General features: G+C 41.3%; 1 protein-coding gene across 1 annotated transcript in view; it reads left to right on the forward strand.

Moving 5' to 3' along the window:
* The first annotated feature begins 3,063 nt into the window (after positions 1–3,063).
* The window catches only part of limd1a (LIM domains containing 1a), a 44,762-nt gene continuing 21,889 nt past the window's right edge, over positions 3,064–25,936 (forward strand). The window contains exons 1-2 of the mRNA XM_062991297.1: positions 3,064–4,240; positions 20,751–20,852. Of these exons, the coding sequence (XP_062847367.1) occupies positions 3,157–4,240; positions 20,751–20,852 (1,186 nt within the window). The 5' untranslated portion in view covers positions 3,064–3,156. The remainder of the gene's footprint in view (positions 4,241–20,750; positions 20,853–25,936) is intronic.

Raw genomic sequence — 25,936 nt, forward strand, 5'->3', positions numbered from 1 at the left:
TTGTCCATGGGGCAAATTCTGGCTTTTGTGGTTACACAAACTGTGGGTTTTCCAGCAATCACAGAATCATAACATGCTAGCAGTTAGAGTTGGTGACGTAAGGGGCACTTGGGTTCATGTTGCTGACGTAAATAACATAAGGAATGTAAAGCAAGCTGGCTTTGGTTTTATTCCTTTGGGGATGTATAATTTTTATTAGATTTCCTGTAGACTTTGTTGACTCACTTATGTGGTACACTTGCTTTGATCAGTGATTTCAATATTCAGTTTCATTGGTTTTATGTGTTGTTTGCAATGAAAAGACAAATGCAATATTAAGCAGTGAACCTTTACAGTCTTTTAATGAAGACACAATTTACATAGTACTTATTTTACAGTAAATATATCAAACGAACAGTGTATACTTAGTCAACCTAAGTACATTTTTAAAACTAACTTGGCAAATTTTTTTTTTTAAAGTGTCATCAAATGCCCACTTCAGTTTTTCATGCTGTGCAATTGCTTTAATCAACTTTTAACAACGGTTAACCACTTTTTGTACAGACGTTTTTATTTTTTTATTTTTTATTTTTTTAGCTCGGTGGCTAAGTGGGTAGCACTGTCGCCTCACATCAAGAAGGTCCTGGGTTCGATCCCCAGGTGGGGCGGTCCGGGTCCTTTTTGTGTGGAGTTTGCATGTTCTTCCTGTGTCCGCGTGGGTTTCCTTCGGGTGCTCTGGTTTCCTACCACAATCCAAAGACATGCAAGTGAGGTGGATTGAAGACACTAAATTGTCCATAACTGTGTTTGACAATAAACTTGTGAATTGATGAATCTTGTGTAGTGAGTAATTACCGTTCCTGTCATGAATGTAACCAAAGTGTAAAACATGACATTAAAATCCTAATAAACAAACATTAACAGAATTATGTGAAATCATGTGATTTGAGACATGAACATGATTTTACTTATAAAAAAAACATGTTTAGAACATACTGTTTTAAGTATGTATTATTATTATTATTAGAAGTAGTAGTAATAGTAAAAGTAGTAGTGCTTGTTGTAGTAGTAGTAATAGTAGTAGCAGTAGTAAAAGTAGTAGTGCTAGTTGTAGTAGTAGTAGTAGTTGTAGTAGTAGTAGTAAAAATAGTAGTGCTAGTTGTAGTTATAGTAGTAGTAATAGTAGTGCTAGTTGTAGTAGTAGTAGTAGTAGTAGTAGTGCTAGTTGTAGTAGTAGTAGTAAAAGTAGTAGTGCTAGTTGTAGTAGTAGTAGTAGTAGTAGCAGTAGTAAAAGTAGTAGTGCTAGTTGTTGTAGTAGTAGTAGTAGTAAAAGTAGTAGTGCTAGTTGTAGTAGTAGTAATAGTAGTAGTAATAGTAAAAGTAGTAGTGCTAGTTGTAGTAGTAGTAGTAAAAGTAGTAGTGCTAGTTGTAGTATTAGTATTAGTAGTAGTAATAGTAAAAGTAGTAGTGCTAGTTGTAGTAGTAGTAGTAGTAGTAGTAAAAGTAGTAGTGCTAGTTGTAGTTACAGTATATTAGTAGTAATAGTAGTAGTAAAAGTAGTAGTGCTAGTTGTAGTAGTAGTGGTAGTAAAAGTAGTAGTGCTAGTTGTAGTGGTAGTAGTAAAAGTAGTAGTGCTAGTTGTAGTAGTAGTAGTAGTAAAAGTAGTAGTGCTAGTTGTAGTAGTAGTAGTAGTAGTAGTAGTAAAAGTAGTAGTGCTAGTTGTAGTTGTAGTAGTAGTAGTAGTAAAAGTAGTAGTGCTAGTTGTAGTGCTAGTTGTAGTAGTAGTAGTAATAGTAGTAGTGCTAGTTGTAGTAGTAGTAGTAAAAGTAGTAGTGCTAGTTGTAGTTGTAGTACTAGTAGTAGTAAAAGTAGTAGTGCTAGTTGTAGTAGTAGTGGTAGTAAAAGTTGTAGTGCTAGTTGTAGTAGTAGTAATAGTAAAAGTAGTAGTGCTATTTGTAGTAGCAGTAGTAAAAGTAGTAGTGCTAGCTGTAGTAGTAGTATTAATAGTAAAATTAGTAGTGCTAGTTGTAGTTGTAGTAGTAGTAGTAAAAGTAGTAGTAGTTGTAGTAAAAGTAGTAGTGCTAGTTGTAGTAGTAGTAGTAGTAGAAGTAGTGGTAGTAGTTGTAGTAGTAATAGTAAAAGTAGTAGTGCTAGTTGTAGTTGTAGTAGTAGTAGTAAAAGTAGTAGTAGTTGTAGTAAAAGTAGTAGTGCTAGTTGTTGTAGTAGTAGTAGTAGAAGTAGTGGTAGTAGTTGTAGTAGTAATAGTAAAAGTAGTAGTAGTTGTAGTAAAAGTAGTAGTGCTAGTTGTAGTTGTAGTAGTAGTAGTAAAAGTAGTAGTAGTTGTAGTAAAAGTAGTAGTGCTAGTTGTAGTAATAGTAAAAGTAGTAGTGCTAGTTGTAGTAGTAGTAGTAGTAGTAGAAGTAGTGGTAGTAGTTGTAGTAGTAATAGTAAAAGTAGTAGTGCTAGTTGTAGTAGTAGTAGTAATAGAAGTAGTGGTAGTAGTTGTAGTAGTAATAGTAAAAGTAGTAGTGCTAGTTGTAGTAGTAGTACTGTAGAAGTAGCAGAAGAGTTCATTTTTCGTGTACTGTGCCTTTAAATGAAAGCTCTCGCTCGTGTTGTCGGTTGTAGTCAGTGTTTTAAAGAAAAGTTAAATGTAGCTGCTTTTAAGACATTTTAGACGCTTTATTATGAGTGGAAACCTGTTTTATAAGACTTTTAGGCGCTAAACTGTGGTAATTATAATCAGTATGGTACAGTGTGCGGGGAGAAGTTTGTAATGGGGCTGTATGTGTATGTGTGTGAGTGAGGGGGTGTCCGTATGAAGTTGTGTTTAGTGGTGGAGCGGTCAGCATCCTGTGTGAGAGCTTCAGTTCAGTTAAACCCCGGGACTGAACACACGTTCTCTCTCTACAACTCCGTTAAAATACCTGGATTTTACTAGGAGTTCTTTTTAAAAGATTTTTGACTTTTCACGAAGATTATTTTTTTCTTTTGTATCACAAAGGATTACGTTACTGGATATAAATCCTGGCTGTTTTTACATGGACTTGCGGTGACCTTTTTTTACTTGTGACTATGGACAAGTGAACTTTTTAAAGTGACTTGTACTTCACGGCACGCTGTTTAATATATTCTTATTACTAGGTTTACCTCAAGTTTCCCTTGCAGTCTAACAACATGGAAAAATATGAAGATTTAGGGCTCGAAGCGAGCAAATTTATTGAAGACCTGAACATGTACGAAGCGTCTAAAGATGGGTTATTCCGCATGAGGAGGGACGCTGGGAACAACCCAGACTTTGAGGAAACCAGGAAAGTTTTCGCCTCCAAAATGACTAAAATCCACATGCAGAAGCACCAAGAAGAGATTGCAAGAAACAACCTGGTGGAGAGGCTCAACGGTGGGACATTATACACCAAAGACAGACCACCTATCAGCAACTCCAGACATGAAACAGCATCCAAGCCGCCCATTCTCTCTGGCCCAAGCACAGCTGGCATGAACCCATACTTATCTTATGAAGGACAGAAACATCATCCAGCTAGCTCTCATGATGCCCACAGCACCAGGGTTTACAGCTACGGAAGCAATCATGACAATAAAGACCACTTGCTCTCTATCCAACATCCATCTGTTGAGCCTGGAAATACTTATTCTCAATCTCATCCTGCCTCTGCCAACCTTTTTGGCATTAAGAACAATCTTGCATGCCAAGCATCATCATGCATCCCTGACATCACTTCATCAAGTCCAGAAGCCACCCTAAATAGTGGTGCAACTTCTCCCATTCGACAGAACTCACCCTGCCAGACATTGCCCAGCACTGAGAGGGTGGAATGGTTTCCACAACCACCCAAAGAAGCAAATGGAGATGAACCAAAATTTTATCACCAGGATTCTCAAGTCAGCCCTACTCAGCCTGTATCAGCCCCAAAAGCTGGGCATATTAATCCACAATGTAATGGAGTTCTTCAAAGCAGGGTTTCCCCACAATCCATGGTAGCACAAAGCCAACCGGAGCTCAAAGGTCAGACGCAGCACACTCAAGGCCAGGACAGTCCAGCGAGCAGTTTAACAAACCCATGTGTTCAGAGTGATGTCCATATTGATACCCACAGCCCCCCACAGCCACAAAAACCTGCATGCCACGTGCTTAATATACAGCCAGATCATGGGCTGACTGTAGCCGAAATAAAATTAGAAGCTCTAGCTGAGCGGCTGGAAAAAGAAATGGATGCCCAACCAAAGACTGACTACTTCGGTAAGGCTGTCATGATTGCTCCCAGTTTTTCCTCTACTAATCTATGTCTTGCCTGTATTTCTTTTGGAGCAGAACAGTATTGTAACAAACCACATTGACTCACAGAGAGCTGTCTTATCCACTTGACCTTTAGTGTGTGTGAGAAAGAGAGGGTTAGAGTAAAGTCAGGTTGAGCTGTACAGTAAAGTGTCTGAGCATTATATTACGTCTTACAAGTATCCAACCCACTGGCTAGGCGATTTTAATTCTTGTTTAGACTGGGGTCAGTCAGTTTAACTGATTTATCTGGGAGCTGAAATAAAGATTTTTTTTGGGTCTATGTGGCACCCAAAGCTTTGTAAATAGAAGAACAAACAGCTATTATGCATGAGTGTTTAGAAATTGTACCTTTGTAGGAAAGACCAAAAATAGTGCTGATTTTGTTTGATTAGTCATTTTTAAAGCTGTTCGTTTTATCAAAACTGGTCCAATTAAAGGTGGACACATTAAAAGTGGTTACATACACTGATCTGCCATAACATAAACACCACCTCCTGGTTTCTAGACACACTGTCCATTTTATCAGCTCCACTTACCATATAGGAGCACTTTGTAGTTCTACAATTACTGACTGTAGTCCATCTATTTCTCTACATACCTTTTTGGCCTGCTTTCACCCGGTTCATCAATGTTCAGAACCCCCACAGGACCACCACAGAGTAGGTATTATTTGGGTGGTGGATCATTCTCAGCACTGCAGTGACGATGAATTGGTGGTGGTGTGTTAGTGTGTGTTGTGCTGGTATGAGTGGATCAGACACAGCAGCGCTGCTGGAGTTTTTAAATACTGTGTCCACTCACTGTCCACTCTATTAGACACTCCTACCTAGTTGGTCCACCTTGTAGATGTAAAGTCAGAGACGATCACTCATCTATTGCTGCTGTTTGAGTTGGTCATCTTCTAGATCAGCGGTTCTTAAACTTTAGGGGGCGCAGAAGCATAGCTGGGGGGGGCGCGTCTGACTGAAATTAAGCGCGGAACCAATGTTCTAACGTCGGATTTCTTTTTACGGTGGACGATAAACAAACCGTGTTTTCAGGTGTGTCAGGATTCATTCTGACAGAGAGTCTAGATCGGGGAGTCCAATACATCTATCGCTCAGTACACGCTGGGATAGTTCGTCATTCAAACAGATCAGCAAGACTGACATGAAACGTGGCCACTGTTTGTTTAATTTGCGGTTTGTTACCATGACTACGCCTCAGTCCGCATAAAGCAGCGCTGATCTGGTGGAGAAATTGTAACCTACAGTCTGACATTCATATGAAGTCGAGGGCCTCTGCTGGACAATTTGGAACTTCCACATGATTGACAGCTGTTTCGGCTCAACCTACATGTGTGAATCAGCCTTTTCCCTAAATATGGGTCCATCCTTACTGATAAACACCTGAAAAACTGCTTGAGCATCAGCAGCTCCTGTCCAGATACATAAACCTGACTGATACCATTTAGAGCAAATCATCAGAATAAGGTCAGTGTGATTTATCAGTCACTTGCTCTGTAAATCTGAATATCAATACAGGAACTGAAGCGCATTTTAAAAAGCTTCAAAGCTTTTTTGAAAAATGATGAGGGGACTGTAAAAAGGAGATGGTGATGACCTGTAGACTGAAACAGTAGATCTCAAGCCATGAAAGTGTGGGCACTCCTGGTCTAGATGTACAGAATGGAGAGGTATTTGACAGGGATAAAAAGAAAAACAGCCACTAATACACTGATAAGACGTAAACTCTCACAAATTGGCACAAATTGAACTTTATCTTTTTTTGCAAAGTGTTTTTAATTTTTGAAATAGCAGACTAATTGAAGGAGCAGTTCAGTGATGTCAAAAAGTAGTTTTATAAAGTCAAGTACAACAGAAATGACTGATATAAAGGTTTTTTTCTCAACAAAGTTAAAATTGGCCTATTTTTGTCAGCATTTTGTTGGTGGGGGGGGGGGCGTGACAGATTTTCATCTTCCAACGGGGGGCGTGACAGAAAAAGTTTGGGAACCACTGTTCTAGACCTTCATCAGTGGTCACAGGACGCTGCCCACGGGACGCTGTTGGCTGGATAATTTTGGTTGGTGAACTGTTCTCAGTTCAACAGTGAGGTGTTTAAAAACTCCAGCAGCACTGCTGTGTCTGATCCACTCATACCAGCACAACACACACTAACACACCACCACCATGTCAGTATCAGTGTAGTGCTGAGAGTGATCTACCACCCAAATAATACTTACTCTGTGGTGGTCCTGTTGGGGTTCTGACCATTGAGGAACAGGGTGAAAGCAGGCTAAAAAAGTATGTAGAGAAATAGATGGACTACAGTCAGTAATTGTAGAACTACAAAGTGCTTCTATATGGTAAGTGGAGCTGATAAAATGGACAGTGAGTGTAGAAACAAGGAGGTGGTTTTAATGTTATGCCTGGTCGGTGTATATTGTTTAGTTTTACGTATATATGGTTAACTATTCTGGGCATGGTGGTTTGTGGCGATGCTAATCTGAGCATGCCAAAACATTTATGCCAAAAACAGTATGGCGTCATGCTTTAAGACTTGATTTTTGTATATATCTGGTTGATATGTGTAATTCCAGTCAAAATTACCTTATTTTACAGCATAAAATGCCACTGGATTTGGAAATTATATCAAATCTGTTCTGATACTGATCCAGTAATTGGGGCCAGTGTCAGCCACATAGTAGTGGGTTTGTAATGACTAAATGATCCATTAGACGTCTCTAACCAAAAACACTTTACTCTCCATATACTGTGATGAAGGACTGTATTACACACCCATACACTAAGTAGATTACTACATATACAACAATTCATATCATATTCATTCTAAAACTCTTTTGAAGCTTGTAGTAATCATTGACCCATATAAAATGTCTGTGTTTAAATTCTTCTTGATTACAGGTTATTACAACTAATTTGAGCCATTACACAGCTATTATGAAGTGCACATTTCTGGTAAATGTAGTGGAACAATAACATGCAGCTAGGGTAGTGCTCATACATCGGACCAGAGGATATCAAATTTGGATATGGATATCAAAATCAGGGTGTTCAGTAGGTAAAACACACTAGGCCATTAGTGCTGAGATCTGAAGTTCAAATCTCAGCTCTGCTGTCAGCCAGCCAGACGCCTACACAGACACATAATTGGCTGTGTGGCCACAACTGGATTGGGGTAAAATCCTCAATTAGGAAATTATAAAAACAGAAGAAAAAAAATCGATCTCATCGAAAACTTTTCTGTAAATATGCTTTGCCATAGCTTTAGATTCCCTATATGAATATCCATATTCAATATGTGTGGTTCATAGTTTAGGCTGTAAATAAATTGGTGTATTTCACTTCAGGCGCTTGGGTGGCACAGCGGTCTATTATCTGGGTTAAAATCTCAGCGGGGCTATCGGCCAGCCGGGTGTCGACTCAGACATGATTGGCTATGTCTGGTGAGGGATTGGTGCCCTGTACCTTGCACTCAGTGTTTTCCAGTGGACCCTGACCTGCTGCCACCTTAACTAGGATAAAGCGAACAATGAAAATGAAATGAAAACTTTTACTTTACTAAATTACTACATTTCAATTAATGTATCAATGTATGTATTCATTTTTAATAACTGCTTCATGATCAGGGTTGGAGTAGTCCTGGAGCCTTTGAAAACATAAGGCAGTGCCTTATACACACTGGACAGGACCCAAATCCACTGCAGAGCCTCTCACAATCACAATTTACTTTTACTGGTAATTACAATTAGGGGTGATTTAGATATTCAGTCAACCGTCTGCACTTAAGGAATTTAAAGTACCCAGAGAAAAATTCAATGCTAAACTCCTCACAGAAAGTGAGCAGGATTAAACCCAGGACAAGCTATGTGGCACCCACACTGCAAGCGAAACTAATAAACATCTGATACTAGGCCAAGCATGTACTTCACAACTGTCATGCTGATGCTTGTTGATGAAGGTTTGTAGACCAACATCACACATGTTCACATCATAAAATATCAGCGGATCAGACTGGAAATACTTGTTACCAAGCCAACATTTTACTCCAGTATTTGCTTAGATGCCAATATTCAGTGTGTCCCTAATTTAAAACTTTATTTAAAGGCCCCCAATTTGGCACTTAGATTGGACCCCCATGGATTAAAAGGTTAAAACCTTTTATAAGAAATAAAGCAGGAGTTCTCAGATTAAGGTCCATGGGCATATGAACATTTGAATGACACTTGAATAACACTTAGGCCTATTATTCCTATACATATTAATTCAGGTGTAGTCCTTAATGCTCACATTTGGCCACTGTTGCATTTCACTTAAGAGATGTCAGCTCTGCCTGTCCTCATTCAGGTCCTTTTAAGCCTTTTCCTTTTGCTTAAAACCATATGTCATTTTCTGACTCATTCTCTGAATGTCAGGCCACAAAATGACCTAAGCGATAAACGTAGAGTTTGGCTTTTAGATGCTAAGCATATTTTAATCTTGCTTTTGCTATTTACGTCCTCGTAATTTTCCAGTGATGAATGGGTAAGAGCTTAGATTGGTGTTTATTCTAGTTTTTGTTTCTGTTCTGCTAAATTTGTGTCCACCTGGTGTCTATGTCTTTGTTGCTGCTGCCACTTCCGACACCGATCAAGAAGGGCTGTGGTTGTCCTGCACCTTTCTGACACGTGTACAGCCATCAATGGCTTCTTTTCACCTGCCGGGGTGGGGTCTCACAGAGCACAGCATTAAATGCATTTTCCCTACAGACACAGAGACAATAATGTGAGTCGGAGCCCTGTCAGTTGATAGCAAAGCTGGGATTCAAACTCCAGAGCAATGAATAACTAAGACATTTGTGTGATCGTCCAGTCTAGTTTTAGGAGGAGACAGTTAATTAGATGATGTTAAACTGAGCAGGAGTACACTGCCATGTCATCTTAACTTTTGTCCAAAATTCTTTTTGAGTCCTTATTAAAGCTTTAAGCTCTAACTTTGAGCTCTAATTTTTATACAATCAAAGGTCCTGATTCGTTTTACTTTGCTGCTTATCTGTTTAAAATTTTACCCTCTTGCTAGACCATACCAGGATGGAGTGTTGACGAGCTGTATTGTCCCTGTTTGAGATGTTTCTGTTTTTCCAGTCTATTAGAACATCACTAACAAATCAACTGAATCTGGGACAGCACCTAAATCTGGTTTATGGTGGTGTGTAAGCAGCAGCTGACTGGAATTGATCCACCAGGAGGCTTTATGTGTGCTGGTTAAGGGTGAGAATTAAGGGTGAAACCTAGGTAGCAGGCTGAATTTCAGCAATAATTTTTTGCCACTTTTTTGATTTGTACTTTTTCACCTTGTACCTTCAGGAAAAAGGTTAAGATCACTGGAAACACACGTCCTGCTCTGTATGGCAGTTACAGAATGATGACTTCCTCTTAGCTATTGTAAAGCTTCTGCTACAAAGGAAGCTGATTTTTACACCTGAAAATTGTTATTTTACAATTTATATGTGCATGATTGTGAACATTATGGTTTTGAACACTCAGGCAGTGGAATTTTGGGTTCTTCCAACATTACAGTTGATTTGCTTAATAGCTTTTGGAAAGTCATGAGCAACTCCATGAAAATCTGTCTTGCTTTTTAAAACAGAGGGGTAAAACATGTATTTTTTAATTGTGTTAATTAAGCTTTATTTGAATAGGATTCGTTTTACATGGGAAGGTGTGTTTTGTGACTATAAAAAGTTAGATTTGTTTCATTATTTCATTCAGCAGGAATACCCTGAACAGGTGCTGCTGTAATCTATCACAGTGCTTTGCTTCAGCCATTCACCCAAACCCCAGACAGTGTAGACCCCAACTGGCCAATGGCTAGTGTAATACACCGTTGTGCCACCCAGCATCATTACTATAAATGATATTAAATAAACAATTGAATCAGAGTACATACTCTTTAGTTTATAGTTTTTTAATGTATTTAATAAAGCATGATGAGGCATACAGATCCAAGAAAATGTTAATATAATGCAACACTAAAGTTGACTAAAGTTGGCAAGCCGTAGCCTAGTGGTTAAGGCACAGGACTAGAAATCCAAAGGTTGCTGGTTCAAGCCCTGCCACTGATAGGTTGCTGCTGTTGGACCCCTGGTGCAAGGGCCTTAACCCTCAATTGCTCAGACTGTATACTGTAACTGTAATGTACTGTAAGTCACTTTGGATAAAGGCGTCTGCTAAATGCTGAAAATGAATTGAAACGATTATTATGATTATTAGTTTTTGTAAGAGCCAAATGTCTTGGTTTTTATGCAGCCCACCACAGACAAATCCACAACTGTATTAAATTCCATTCCCCACTGTATTTATGTGTAATATTTGAAAGTTGAGCGTGGTAGTCAGGTGGTATTTTAGCATGGAAAGTTTTGGACCCTGGGTGTGGCAGTGTTCTTTGTGGTGCTTAACACTTAGGAGTAGTTGTTTTGGAGTCAGTTAAAAGGGAGTGGGCAGAGGCTGAATGCCTGATGTTTGCTAAATCCTAAAGAGAACACTGGCTTCTTTGTGAGTGTTAATTCCAGCCGCTCTCTAGCAAGTATTTATTTAAAAAGCGTTTGCTTTGGGCAATGCTGTTAACTGAGCATCATGCCTTTCCTCATCTGCTGCCCCACACTTTACACAGACCTAAACAAGACCTTACAAAGACCACTGTTGTGTGTTTTATCATCTTACTATCTGTGTATGCAACAGGTCTTGTGATAGTCATTTATCTCTGGAGCTTCCTTAATGTAGCTGATTTAAACAGTGTCTGCATGTCCTGAAAGTGTTCATTGGTCTAAAATAGCGTTTTACTTATTCGTACATTAATGCATAAGTATTACTTTGTATTCAATTAAAAGAAATGATCATCATTTGCTGTGGGTTCGTTTCTCTGCTTTAGTTCATCCTTTAGATCTTTTTTTTTCAAAGACAATAAATAGCTATAAACCTATGACTTATGGTCTTGGTCATGTGACCACTCTATAATTAAAAACCTTTTTTAGAAAATGGGTGGAGAATAGTGCTCAAACCAAAAATATAATATCAACAGCACCCTGTGATCAGAAAGTGTACACTGATGAAACATTAGAGGAAGATTAACTGACATTGTGCGTGAAAGAAGAAAATAGCTCTAGTCTTGAACTGTTAACCTACACCAACAGGGTATGTGTTCCTAATAAAGAGGCCAGTAGTATCTAAAAGTCCCAACAACACTGCTGTACCTGATGCACAGTCATTATTGTTAGTGTCATTGCAGTGCTGACACTCAATAGTGCTAACATCATCTGGTCAGTGGCGAATTTACATGGTCCAGTTTGATTGATAAATGGGCTGCTGGAGGAGTAACAGATTGGCCACATTCAGTAATTGTGTACCTACAAAGTTCATCTGTATAGTAGGAGTAGCTAATAAAATTACCTACCAAATTAGTATAGCTAATAAAATGCAGTGTAGCTCATACTATATTTGGTTGTGCTACTCAAATGACTAATGGATTAATGTATGGACTGTAACACGATTGAAGCTTATAGTTTATTATGGCCAACTATTGAGACTTTAAGTAAACTTTAAGCTGTTAACAAAAGAAAAGCCCATTATAAATGTGTCAATTTCACTTGACTTTTTGGGATAGCTTCATTGGATTGCTAAGTGATTATTGTGACAGGGCTGTGGTTATATCTTAGTGAAGTTTTGTCACAACAGATCGTCTTGTTATAAGATTATATAAAATTCTTCAGCTCTTGTATTTTTGTTCTTCTACCTTAATTCTCTGTCTTTCACTTTATTGTCTGTTGTACAGTTAACTGTATTATAATTCCACCCGTTATGACACAATGTGCCACCAACACCATCTGTCTTACTGCTCTCATCTTGGTCTTTTTTTATTTTTGTGTTTTCATTTGACAGTTTCATGCTCAACATCATATTTATTTTATAACACATACTCCTTACCTGCCAAACTAATTGCACATAATTGAAAAAGTACTGTTTGTTGTGGTGGGAAGGGGAATGAGGTAAGAAACTCTTAGCATTCTCTCTGCATCTCAGCATTTTCCTGTGGTTTTGCACACACAGTTTTTATTGTAAACACAGCATTCAGACTGGCAGACAACTGGCAGCACAAAAACTGTGGCCCAACCAGGTCGTTTTCTCTGCTGCCAATGTCGGAATAAACTTACAACCCATGAAAGTGCCAGTCTGCCATAATTGCTACTCATTTGATGTCCCGATGTTGTAATTAACAGTGGCTTTTGTTTTTTAGAATGTTACATCAATAATCACATCATCAGCAGAAAAGCGCTCCTTTTTAATTTCTTTTATTTTTGCAAATTTGTTGCGCTTGTGTTTAAGGCTGTCAAACTACTTTCAATATCAGTCAAAAAAACTAAATAAAGCATTCATTTTTCTAAATGATGATTTCATTTATTAAGGGAAAAATACTGTTAAGCCCTACATGGCTCATTGAGAATAAGTAATAGGCCTCTTAGTAGCTGAATCAATCAGGTCACCAAATCCAATTGACAATTGAGTTTATTTTCATTAGCCATACCAAGGCATGATTATTGCCAGACCTTCATTTTTATTTCATTTTCATCAACCGCTTTACTGAATCAGAGTTGCAGAGTATATATGGTTCTATCAGAAATTACTGGTCGTAAGGCAGAAATACCCTGGACAGGGCTTTTAGTCATCCACCAACCCCTAAATCATAGCAAATTATTGCTGTGGAGACTCCTGGCCGGTCGATAGTGAAATAAACTGCTTTGCCACCCAAGGGCTTACTGCCTTTTGAATCAAGTCAAGCATCACTGACACAGTTTGTATATGTTGTTATGCAACTATTTAGGAAAATTGCAAATTTAAAAAAGCTAAGATCCTATATGTGTGATACACTGCTCAAAAAAATAAAGGGAACACTTAAACAACACAATGTAACTCCAAGTCAATCACACTTCTGTGAAATCAACCTGTCCAGTTAGGAAGCAACACTGATTGTGAATCAATTTCACCTGCTGTTGTGCAAATGGAACAGACAACAGGTAGAAATGAGAGGCAATTAGCAAGACAACCCCTATAAAGGAGTGGTTCTGCAGGTGGTGACCACAGACCATTTCTCTCTTCTCTTCCTTTCTGGCTGATGTTTTGGTCACTTTTGCATTTTGTCAGTGCTCTCACCCCTAGAGGTAGGATGAGGCGGTGTCTACAACCCACAGAAGTTGCTCAGGTTGTGCACCTCGTCCAGGATGGCACATCAATGCGAGCTGTGGCAAGAAGGTTTGCTGTGTCTGTCAGCACAGTGTCCAGAGCATGGAGCAGATACCAGGAGACAGGCCAGTACACCAGGAGACGTGGAGGGGGCCGTAGGAGGGCAACAACCCAGCAGCAGGACCGCTACCTCCTCCTTTGTGCCAGGAGGAGCAGTGCCAGGGCCCTGCAAAATGACCTCCAGCAGGCCACTAATATCCATGTTTCTGCTCAAACTGTCAGAAACAGACTCCATGAGGGTGGTATGAGGGCCCGACGTCCACAAGTGGCGCTTGTGCTTACAGCCCAACACCGTGCAGGGCGATTGGCATTTGCCAGAGAACACCAAGATTGGCAGATTCGCCATTGGCGCCCTGTGCTTTTCACGGATGAGAGCAGGTTCACAGTGAGCACATGTGCAGACGTGACAGAGTCTGGAGACGCCGTGGAGAACGTTCTGCTGCCTGCAACATCCTCCAGCATGACCGGTTTGGCAGTGGGTCAGTAATGGTGTCGGGAGGCATTTCTTTGGAGGGCCGCACAGCCCTCCATGTGCTAGCCAGAGGTACCCTGACTGCCATTAGGTACCGGGATGAGATCCTCAGACCCATTGTGAGACCATATGCTGGTGCAGTGGGCCCTGGGTTCCTTCTGATGCATGACCATGCTAGGCCTCATGTGGCTGAAGTGTGTCAGCAGTTCCTGCATGATGAAGGCATTGATGCTATGGACTGGCCTGCCCGTTCCCCAGACCTGAATCCAATCGAGCACATCTGGGACATCATGTCTCGTTCCATCCACCAACGCCACGTTGCACCACAGACTGTCCAGGAGTTGACTCATGCTTTAATCCAGGTCTGGGAGGAGATCCCTCAGGAACATCCGCCGCCTCATCAGGAGCATGCCCAGGTGTTGTAGGGAGGTCATACAGGCACGTGGAGGCCACACACACTACTGAGCCTCATTTGAACTTGTCTTGAGGAATTTCCACTGAAGTTGGATCAGCCTGTAATTTGATTTTCCACTTTGATTTTGAGTATGATTCCAAATCCAGACCTCCATGGGATAATAATTTTGATTTACATTGATCATTTTTGTGTTATTTTGTTCTCAACACATTCCACTATGTGATGAATAAAGATTTTCAACTGGAATATTTCATTCATTGAGATCTAGGATGTGTTATTTTAGTGTTCCCTTTATTTTTTTGAGCAGTATATACTGTATATACGTACAGTATATATACAGTGTATCACAAAAGTGAGTACACCCCTCACATTTCTGCAGATATTTAAGTATATCTTTTCATGGGACAACACTGACAAAATGACACTTTGACACAATGAAAAGTAGTCTGTGTGCAGCTTATATAACAGTGTAAATTTATTCTTCCCTCAAAATAACTCAATATACAGCCATTAATGTCTAAACCACCGGCAACAAAAGTGAGTACACCCCTAAGAGACTACACCCCTAAATGTCCAAATTGAGCACTGCTTGTCATTTTCCCTCCAAAATGTCATGTGATTTGTTAGTGTTACTAGGTCTCAGGTGTGCATAGGGAGCAGGTGTGTTCAATTTAGTAGTACAGCTCTCACACTCTCTCATACTGGTCACTGAAAGTTCCAACATGGCACCTCATGGCAAAGAACTCTCTGAGGATCTTAAAAGACGAATTGTTGCGCTACATGAAGATGGCCAAGGCTACAAGAAGATTGCCAACACCCTGAAACTGAGCTGCAGCACAGTGGCCAAGATCATCCAGCGTTTTAAAAGAGCAGGGTCCACTCAGAACAGACCTCGCGTTGGTCGTCCAAAGAAGCTGAGTGCACGTGCTCAGCGTCACATCCAACTGCTGTCTTTGAAAGATAGGCGCAGGAGTGCTGTCAGCATTGCTGCAGAGATTGAAAAGGTGGGGGGTCAGCCTGTCAGTGCTCAGACCATACGCCGCACACTACATCAAATTGATCTGCATGGCTGTCACCCCAGAAGGAAGCCTCTTCTGAAGTCTCTACACAAGAAAGCCCGCAAACAGTTTGCTGAAGACATGTCAACAAAGGACATGGATTACTGGAACCATGTCCTATGGTCTGATGAGACCAAGATTAATTTGTTTGGTTCAGATGGTCTCAAGCATGTGTGGCGGCAATCAGGTGAGGAGTACAAAGATAAGTGTGTCATGCCTACAGTCAAGCATGGTGGTGGGAATGCCATGGTCTGGGGCTGCATGGGTGCAGCAGGTGTTGGGGAGTTACATTTCATTGAGGGACACATGAACTCCAATATGTACTGTGAAATACTGAAGCAGAGCATGATCCCCTCCCTCCGGAAACTGGGTCGCAGGGCAGTGTTCCAGCATGATAATGACCCCAAACACACCTCTAAGACGACCACTGCTTTATTGAAGAGGCTGAGGGTAAAGGTGATGGACTGGCCAAGCATGTCTCCAGACCTAAACCCAATAGAACATATTTGGGGCATCCTCAAGCGGAAGGTGGAGGAGTGCAAAGTCTCGAATATCCGCCAGCTCCGTGATGTCATCATGGAGTAGTGGAAAAGCATTCCAGTGGCAACCTGTGAAGCTCTGGTAAACTCCATGCCCAGGAGAGTTAAGGCAGTTCTGGGAAATAATGGTGGCCACACAAAATATTGACACTTCAGGAACTTTCACTAAGGGGTGTACTCACTTTTGTTGCCAGTGGTTTAGACATTAATGGCTGTATATTGAGTTATTTTGAGGGAAGAATAAATTTACACTGTTATATAAGCTGCACACAGACTACTTTTCATTGTGTCAAAGTGTCATTTTGTCAGTGTTGTCCCATGAAAAGATATACTTAAATATCTGCAGAAATGTGAGGGGTGTACTCACTTTTGTGATACACTGTATACAGTGCCTTGCAAAAGTATTCAGCCCCCTTGAACTTTTCAACCTTTTGCCACATTTCAGGCTTCAAACATAACGATATGAAATTTTAATTTTTTGTGAAGAATCAACAACAAGTGGGACACAATCATAAAGTGGAACGAAATTTATTGGATATTTTAAACTTTTTTTAGAAATAAAAAACTGAAAAGTGGGGCGTGCAATATTATTCAGCCCCCTTGCGTTAATACTTTGTAGCGCCACCTTTTGCTGCGATTACAGCTGCAAGTCGCTTGGGGTATGTCTCTATCAGTTTTGCACATCGAGAGACAGAAATTTTTGCCCATTCTTTCTTGCAAAACAGCTCGAGCTCAGTGAGGTTGGATGGAGAGCGTTTGTGAACAGCAGTTTTCAGCTCTTTCCACAGATTCTCGATGGGATTCAGGTCTGGACTTTGACTTGGCCATTCTAACACCTGGATATGTTTATTTGTGAACCATTGCATTGTAGATTTTGCTTTATGTTTTGGATCATTGTCTTGTTGGAAGATAAATCTCCGTCCCAGTCTCAGGTCTTTTGCAGACTGCAACAGGTTTTCTTCCAGAATGGTCCTGTATTTGGCTCCATCCATCTTCCCATCAATTTTAACCATCTTCCCTGTCCCTGCTGAAGAAAAGCAGGCCCAAACCATGATGCTGCCACCACCATGTTTGACAGTGGGGATGGTGTGTTCAGGGTGATGAGCTGTGTTGCTTTTACGCCAAACATAACGTTTTGCATTGTGGCCAAAAAGTTCGATTTTGGTTTCATCTGACCAGAGCACCTTCTTCCACATGTTTGGTGTGTCTCCCAGGTGACTTTTTATAGATATCTTTGAGAAATGGCTTTCTTCTTGCCACTCTTCCATAAAGGCCAGATTTGTGCAGTGTACGACTGATTGTGTCCTATGGACAGAGTCTCCCACCTCAGCTGTAGATCTCTGCAGTTCATTCAGAGTGATCATGGGCCTCTTGGCTGCATCTCTGATCAGTCTTCTCCTTGTTTGAGCTGAAAGTTTAGAGGGACGGCCGGGTCTTGGTAGATTTGCAGTGGTCTGATACTCCTTCCATTTCAATATGATCGCTTGCACAGTGCTCCTTGAGATGTTTAAAGCTTGGGAAATCTTTTTGTATCCAAATCCGGCTTTAAACTTCTCCACAACAGTATCTCGGACCTGCCTGGTGTGTTCCTTGGTCTTCATGATGCTCTCTGCGCTTTAAACAGAACTCTGAGACTGTCACAGAGCAGGTGCATTTATACGGAGACTTGATTACACACAGGTGGATTCTATTTATCACCATCAGTCATTTAGGTCAACATTGGATCATTCAGAGATCCTCACTGAACTTCTGGAGTGAGTTTGCTGCACTAAAAGTAAAGGGGCTGAATAATATTGCACGCCCCACTTTTTAGTTTTTTATTTCTAAAAAAAGTTTAAAATATCCAATAAATTTCGTTCTACTTCACGATTGTGTCCCACTTGTTGTTGATTCTTCACAAAAAATTACAATTTCATATCGTTATGTTTGAAGCCTGAAATGTGGCAAAAGGTTGAAAAGTTCAAGGGGGCTGAATACTTTTGCAAGGCACTGTATATACAGTGTATCACAAAAGTGAGTACACCCCTCACATTTCTGCAAATATTTTATTATATCTTTTTATGGGACAACACTATAGAAATAAAACTTGGATATAACTTAGAGTAGTCAGTGTACAACTTGTATAGCAGTGTAGATTTACTGTCTTCTGAAAATAACTCAACACACAGCCATTAATGTCTAAATGGCTGGCAACATAAGTGAGTACACCCCACAGTGAACATGTCCAAATTGTGCCCGAAGTGTCATTATTTTGTGTGACCACCATTATTATCCAGCACTGCCTTAACCCTCCTGGGCATGGAATTCACCAGAGCTGCACAGGTTGCTACTGGAATCCTCTTCCACTCCTCCATGATGACATCACGGAGCTGGTGGATGTTAGACACCTTGAACTCCTCCACCTTCCACTTGAGGATGCGCCACAGGTGCTCAATTGGGTTTAGTCCATCACCTTTACCTTCAGCTTCCTCAGCAAGGCAGTTGTCATCTTGGAGGTTGTGTTTGGGGTCGTTATCCTGTTGGAAAACTGCCATGAGGCCCAGTTTTTCGAAGTGAGGGGATCATGCTCTGTTTCAGAATGTCACAGTACATGTTGGAATTCATGTTTCCCTCAATGAACTGCAGCTCCCCAGTGCCAGCAACACTCATGCAGCCCAAGACCATGATGCTACCACCACCATGCTTGACTGTAGGCAAGATACAGTTGTCTTGGTACTTCTCACCAGGGCGCCGTCACACATGCTGGACACCATCTGAGCCAAACAAGTTTATCTTGGTCTCGTCAGACCACAGGGCATTCCAGTAATCCGTGTTCTTGGACTGATTGTCTTCAGCCAACTGTTTGCGGGCTTTCTTGTGCGTCAGCTTCCTTCTGGGATGACAACCATGCAGACCGAGTTGATGCAGTGTGCGGCGTATGGTCTGAGCACTGACAGGCTGACCTCCCACGTCTTCAACCTCTGCAGCAATGCTGGCAGCACTCATGTGTCTATTTTTTAAAGCCAACCTCTGGATATGACGCCGAACACGTGGACTCAACTTCTTTGGTCGACCCTGGCGAAGCCTGTTCCGAGTGGAACCTGTCCTGGAAAACCGCTGTATGACCTTGGCCACCATGCTGTAGCTCAGTTTCAGGGTGTTAGCAATCTTCTTATAGTCCAGGCCATCTTTGTGGAGAGCAACAATTCTATTTCTCACATCCTCAGAGAGTTCTTTGCCATGAGGTGCCATGTTGAATATCCAGTGGCCAGTATGAGAGAATTGTACCCAAAACACCAAATTTAACAGCCCTGCTCCCCATTTACACCTGGGACCTTGACACATGACACCAGGGAGGGACAACGACACATTTGGGCACAATTTGGACATGTTCACTGTCGGGTGTACTCACTTATGTTGCCAGCTATTTAGACATTAATGGCTGTGTGTTGAGTTATTTTCAGAAGACAGTAAATCTACACTGCTATACAAGCTGTACACTGACTACTCTAAGTTATATCCAAGTTTCATGTCTATAGTGTTGTCCCATGAAAAGATATAATGAAATATTTGCAGAAATGTGAGGGGTGTACTCACTTTTGTGATACACTGTATATATATATTCCAAACATAGCCTGGACTAAACACAACTTCTTAAAATGATGAGCTGGTTGGCTTTATTGACTTGTACATCTTCTTGTACATTTTGGGATTATGTGTAAATATTTCTTAACATCATCTACTGGCAGGATGTGTCACTTTGCAGGTCACAAAATCAGCATGCATTTTGAGAGATGCGGTTAATGTAGAACTTTACAGTGTATTTTAAGACAATTGTTCTGCCCTCACTAACAGTTTATCCCCCTTGCTCAGCTAGACAGACAGACAGACAGACAGCTCTCTTCAGAATACAGTCGGTTTTATTTGCTTCCCAGCTGTGTGATACACTGTGTGCACCAGAATGAGGTAAAAATAAAAACAATAAAGAACTTAATACAGTACAAGCACACAGCTGTAGTCAAGTGTTACATCTGGTACAATATGAGATTTAACCAAACGTAAAATAGCGCTAACGAGTTAGCATTTTGTGTAAAGATACTAATTGCTATAGTAACGGTAACAATTGTATTTAATTACGGTAAATTTGTAACTAAAACGCTGTGATATACTCACTAAACATTTACAAACAACTGAGAATATAAACGCCACTACTTACAGACGATGCTTTGGTATTATACTGCAAGATAATTATTTATATTTATTATTATTGTTTACATTACTACCCGTGTTCTTTTGCCGTAAAAGTCACATGGCTTCTCAGCGAAGGTCAAAGTTAGTTGCCATGACTACGATGTCGCCGGTTGGCGTTTACATGTGCTGGAGTCCCATTAAATTATAACTGCGTCTCTGTAACGACTCGAACCATCACAACAATCGTACAGTCGTTTAAGCTCTCGCGGGCCACATAAAATGACGTGGCGGGCCGGATCTGGCCCGCGGGCCGTGAGTTTGACACCCCTGATATAGAGGATCATACTTTTTATATTCACATTTTTCCTTAACAGTTGAGTAACAAGGTATACAAACTGTATCACTGATGCTAGTCAAGAGCATGCAGTTAGGTCATTTGTTTTCACATCACTGTGATGTTAATAGGTCTGAATTGCCCTCATTGTTTAATATTAATGCATTACTATATTGATTTATTTGTGTTGTGCTTCTCTTTTGCAGGAAGCTGTGTGAAATGCAATAAGGCTGTGTATGGAGCAAGTCAGGCATGTCAAGCCATGGGCAGCCTCTACCACGACAGCTGCTTTACCTGCAGTGCCTGCAGTAAGTACCTCATCACATATATAAAAATACCTCAACCATCAGGGGTCCTCGCACCCCTCACCTTCAGGAATAGTAAATCTGTATGTAGACGTTGACCCAGCCGTTAGCACAGATGGGTAATCCTGGATGTCAATGGTGATAGTTTGGCATAATTCACTGCTGCACCATAAATCTGAAATATACTCACCTAGAGTGTATCACAAAAGTGAGTACACCCCTCACATTTCTGCAAATATTTCATTATATCTTTTCATGGGACAACACTATAGACATGAAACTTGGATATAACTTAGAGTAGTCAGTGTACAGCTTGTATAGCAGTGTAGATTTACTGTCTTCTGAAAATAACTCAACACACAGCCATTAATGTCTAAATAGCTGGCAACATAAGTGAGTACACCCCACAGTGAACATGTCCAAATTGTGCCCAAATGTGTCGTTGTCCCTCCCTGGTGTCATGTGTCAAGGTCCCAGGTGTAAATGGGGAGCAGGGCTGTTAAATTTGGTGTTTCGGGTACAATTCTCTCATACTGGCCACTGGATATTCAACATGGCACCTCATGGCAAAGAACTCTCTGAGGATGTGAGAAATAGAATTGTTGCTCTCCACAAAGATGGCCTGGGCTATAAGAAGATTGCTAACACCCTGAAACTGAGCTACAGCATGGTGGCCAAGGTCATACAGCGGTTTTCCAGGACAGGTTCCACTCGGAACAGGCTTCGCCAGGGTCGACCAAAGAAGTTGAGTCCACGTGTTCGGCGTCATATCCAGAGGTTGGCTTTAAAAAATAGACACATGAGTACTGCCAGCATTGCTGCAGAGGTTGAAGACGTGGGAGGTCAGCCTGTCAGTGCTCAGACCATACGCCGCACACTGCATCAACTCGGTCTGCATGGTCGTCATCCCAGAAGGAAGCTGACGCACAAGAAAGCCCGCAAACAGTTTGCTGAAGACAAGCAGTCCAAGAACATGGATTACTGGAATGCCCTGTGGTCTGACGAGACCAAGATAAACTTGTTTGGCTCAGATGGTGTCCAGCATGTGTGGCGGCGCCCTGGTGAGAAGTACCAAGACAACTGTATCTTGCCTACAGTCAAGCATGGTGGTGGTAGCATCATGGTCTTGGGCTGCATGAGTGTTGCTGGCACTGGGGAGCTGCGGTTCATTGAGGGAAACATGAATTCCAACATGTACTGTGACATTCTGAAACAGAGCATGATCCCCTCCCTTCGAAAACTGGGCCTCATGGCAGTTTTCCAACAGGATAACGACCCCAAACACAACCTCCAAGATGACAACTGCCTTGCTGAGGAAGCTGAAGGTAAAGGTGATGGACTAAACCCAATTGAGCACCTGTGGCGCATCCTCAAGTGGAAGGTGGAGGAGTTCAAGGTGTCTAACATCCACCAGCTCCGTGATGTCATCATAGAGAAGTGGAAGAGGATTCCAGTAGCAACCTGTGCAGCTCTGGTGAATTCCATGCCCAGGAGGGTTAAGGCAGTGCTGGATAATAATGGTGGTCACACAAAATATTGACACTTTGAGCACAATTTGGACATGTTCACTGTGGGGTGTACTCACTTATGTTGCCAGCCATTTAGACATTAATGGCTGTGTGTTGAGTTATTTTCAGAAGACAGTAAATCTACACTGCTATACAAGTTGTACACTGACTACTCTAAGTTATATCCAAGTTTTATTTCTATAGTGTTGTCCCATGAAAAGTGATAATATAAAATATTTGCAGAAATGTGAGGGGTGTACTCACTTTTGTGATACACTGTACCATACCACCTCTACCCTCTTCAACAACCTACCTCTACCCTAATCAAAGGAAAAGAATGGGAATGCATTAATACAACAAAACAAAAAAACTGAAGATCTCATTGTGATTCTGGTTTTGCCTCATTGTAAAATGGTAATTGGTTAATTGGTTGATCAAATTATTGTCAAAATCTGATTTGTACAGCTGTAACATGTTGTCGGGGTATCAGCATTAAACTGTGTTGGCTGCTTTGTGTGAGGGCTCAGAGTTCATGCTGTGAGGTGGCGTGCGGCCAGGTGCTTCCAGCACTAACCTTTTTAAACACAAGCAGTATGTGTGTGTTCAGACAACATATGCGTCTAAATCAGCTTCTTTACTCCCTCCACTTCAGGCTTGGCAGCTATGCACACACACCAGTACCCAATAAATACCAAATTGGAAACTTGGTGAGGCAAGCTGCTCATCTGCGTGACTGGCTCTCCAGTACGTCTGAGTCTGCTTATTAAAATATCCTTCTTAATTTCTCAAAACAAAAGGAGACGCTGCTGATTTGTTGCCGTCAGGCGTTACTGTGTGCCGTGAAGCCAGATGTTTAGGCTGAACGCTCTCACACTCTGATGACTGAGAATCGGCTCCTGTGAGGTTTTCGTGCTTGATGTCTGCAGTAGGTTTGTGAATGCCAAAGTCTACTTGTGTAAATAAACCTCTGGGGCGCAGTAGACTAGGCGTACTTGTTTTTTAGGGCTGCTGCTTATAAAAGGTACAGGGGGTCCTGCTGGACAGGAATGCAGTCTGTGAATGGGGTCTCAGGTCTTGGGTGGGATAAACAGATGGAGGCATGTGTGGTGTTTTGTCAGCTGAAAGCTGAATGTTTGAGACAGACTATAATAAGAGAAGAAAGGGTCTCTGAACTTGAAGGGATGTTATATGTGCACTACAGGAAATACAGATTAGATCAAAATAATAATACTTTTAAAGACGTGTTTGCTAAATGCGAATGTACAGGGGTTGGACAAAATAACTGAAACACCTGGTTTTAGACCACAATAATTTATTAGTATGGTGTAGGGCCTCCTTTTGCGGCCAATACAGCGTCAATTCGTCTTGGAAATGACATATACAAGTCCTGCACAGTAGTCAGAGGGATTTTAAGCCATTCTTCTTGCAGGATAGTGGCCAGGTCACTACGTGATGCTGGTGGAGGAAAACGTTTCCTGACTCGCTTCTCCAAAACACCCCAAAGTGGCTCAATAATATTTAGATCTGGTGACTGTGCAGGCCATGGGAGATGTTCAACTTCACTTTCATGTTCATCAAACCAATCTTTCACCAGTCTTGCTGTGTGTATTGGTGCATTGTCATCCTGATACACGGCACCGCCATTGGATGCACATGGTCCTCCAGAATGGTTCGGTAGTCCTTGGCAGTGACGCGCCCATCTAGCACAAGTATTGGGCCAAGGGAATGCCATGATATGGCAGCCCAAACCATCACTGATCCACCCCCATGCTTCACTCTGGGCATGCAACAGTCTGGGTGGTACGCTTCTTTGGGGCTTCTCCACACCGTAACTCTCCCGGATGTGGGGAAAACAGTAAAGGTGGACTCATCAGAGAACAATACATGTTTCACATTGTCCACAGCCCAAGATTTGCGCTCCTTGCACCATTGAAACCGACGTTTGGCATTGGCACGAGTGACCAAAGGTTTGGCTATAGCAGCCCGGCCGTGTATATTGACCCTGTGGAGCTCCCGACGGACAGTTCTGGTGGAAACAGGAGAGTTGAGGTGCACATTTAATTCTGCCGTGATTTGGGCAGCCGTGGTTTTATGTTTTTTTGGATACAATCCGGGTTAGCACCCGAACATCCCTTTCAGACAGCTTCCTCTTGCGTCCACAGTTAATCCTGTTGGATGTGGTTTGTCCTTCTTGGTGGTATGCTGACATTACCCTGGATACCGTGGCTCTTGATACATCACAAAGACTTGCTGTCTTGGTCACAGATGCACCAGCAAGACGTGCACCAACAATTTGTCCTCTTTTGAATTCTGGTATGTCACCCATAATGTTGTGTGCATTGCAATATTTTGAGCAAAACTGTGCTCTTACCCTGCTAATTGAACCTTCACACTCTGCTCTTACTGGTGCAATGTGCAATTAATGAAGATTGGCCACCAGACTGGTCCAATTTAGCCATGAAACCTACCACACTAAAATGACAGGTGTTTCAGTTATTTTGTCCAACCCCTGTAAATGTAAAGTTTATTGTAGCTTGGCTTGAAACGTGTTTGGTAAACAATTTACCATAGTCTTTTAGTTTAAGAAAAGAAAAACATCTAATTGTCATCTGCCAAATAACCACTTTGTCTTTTCCTGCTGCTCTTTCTTTTGAACACCTGGCTTTCAAGTTGTCAGGGCCTACTCCTCTGGTCACTGCTGTAGTTTATCGTCCGCCAAAGCCAAACGCTTCCTTTCTCTCTGATTTTTCAGATTTTTTAACCCAGCTTAGTGCCCTCTCATCCTCTGTACTGCTTATGGGTGATTTTAACATCCATATTGATGACAACAACTGTAAATTTGCCAGGGAATTTTTGGAATTGTTACAGTGTTTTAATTTCACACAACATATACATTTTCCAACTCATAAAAAAGGTCATACTCTTGACCTTGTCTGCTCTACTGGTGTCCTAGTTCATCAGCCGTCCAGCCATGACCTTACTGTCTCTGATCATTTGACAATCATCATGGACATTGAGGTCACTAGGCCCATCACTAGAGCTAAACGTAAAATATCCTTCAGGAATCTTCAATATATCTCTCCCTCTGCTTTCTCAGATTCTCTTGTTAAAAAGATGTCTGTCTGTCCTGTACTGTCTAGTAATTCATCTGACCTTGTCGATTACTATAATGACATACTCGCCTCATGTCTTGATGAGCTGGCTCCTTTGAGAACCAAATTTGTTTCATTTAGTCATTCCGCACCATGGTACACAATTGAGCTTCACCAAATGAAATCCCGTAAACGCCAGCTTGAAAGACTTTATAAGAAAACCGGTCTAACAGTACATTATCAGATTTATTCTGATTATCTTCAACATTACAAAGACGCTCTTACGGCAGCCCGATCCACTTACTATTCCGAACTCATACATGCTGGATCAACAAATCCTAAGACTCTCTTTTCCACAATAAATAAACTTCTCAAACCAGTTGACAATACTACCAATTCCTTTACAGTTGACAAGTGTAACTCTTACCTCTCATTTTTTCAAACAAAAGTTGAGAATATCCAAAATTTTCTGACAGTTTCCCCTGTC

This window comes from Trichomycterus rosablanca, chromosome 3, assembly GCF_030014385.1.
Source record: "Trichomycterus rosablanca isolate fTriRos1 chromosome 3, fTriRos1.hap1, whole genome shotgun sequence".
Taxonomy (NCBI): domain Eukaryota; kingdom Metazoa; phylum Chordata; class Actinopteri; order Siluriformes; family Trichomycteridae; genus Trichomycterus; species Trichomycterus rosablanca.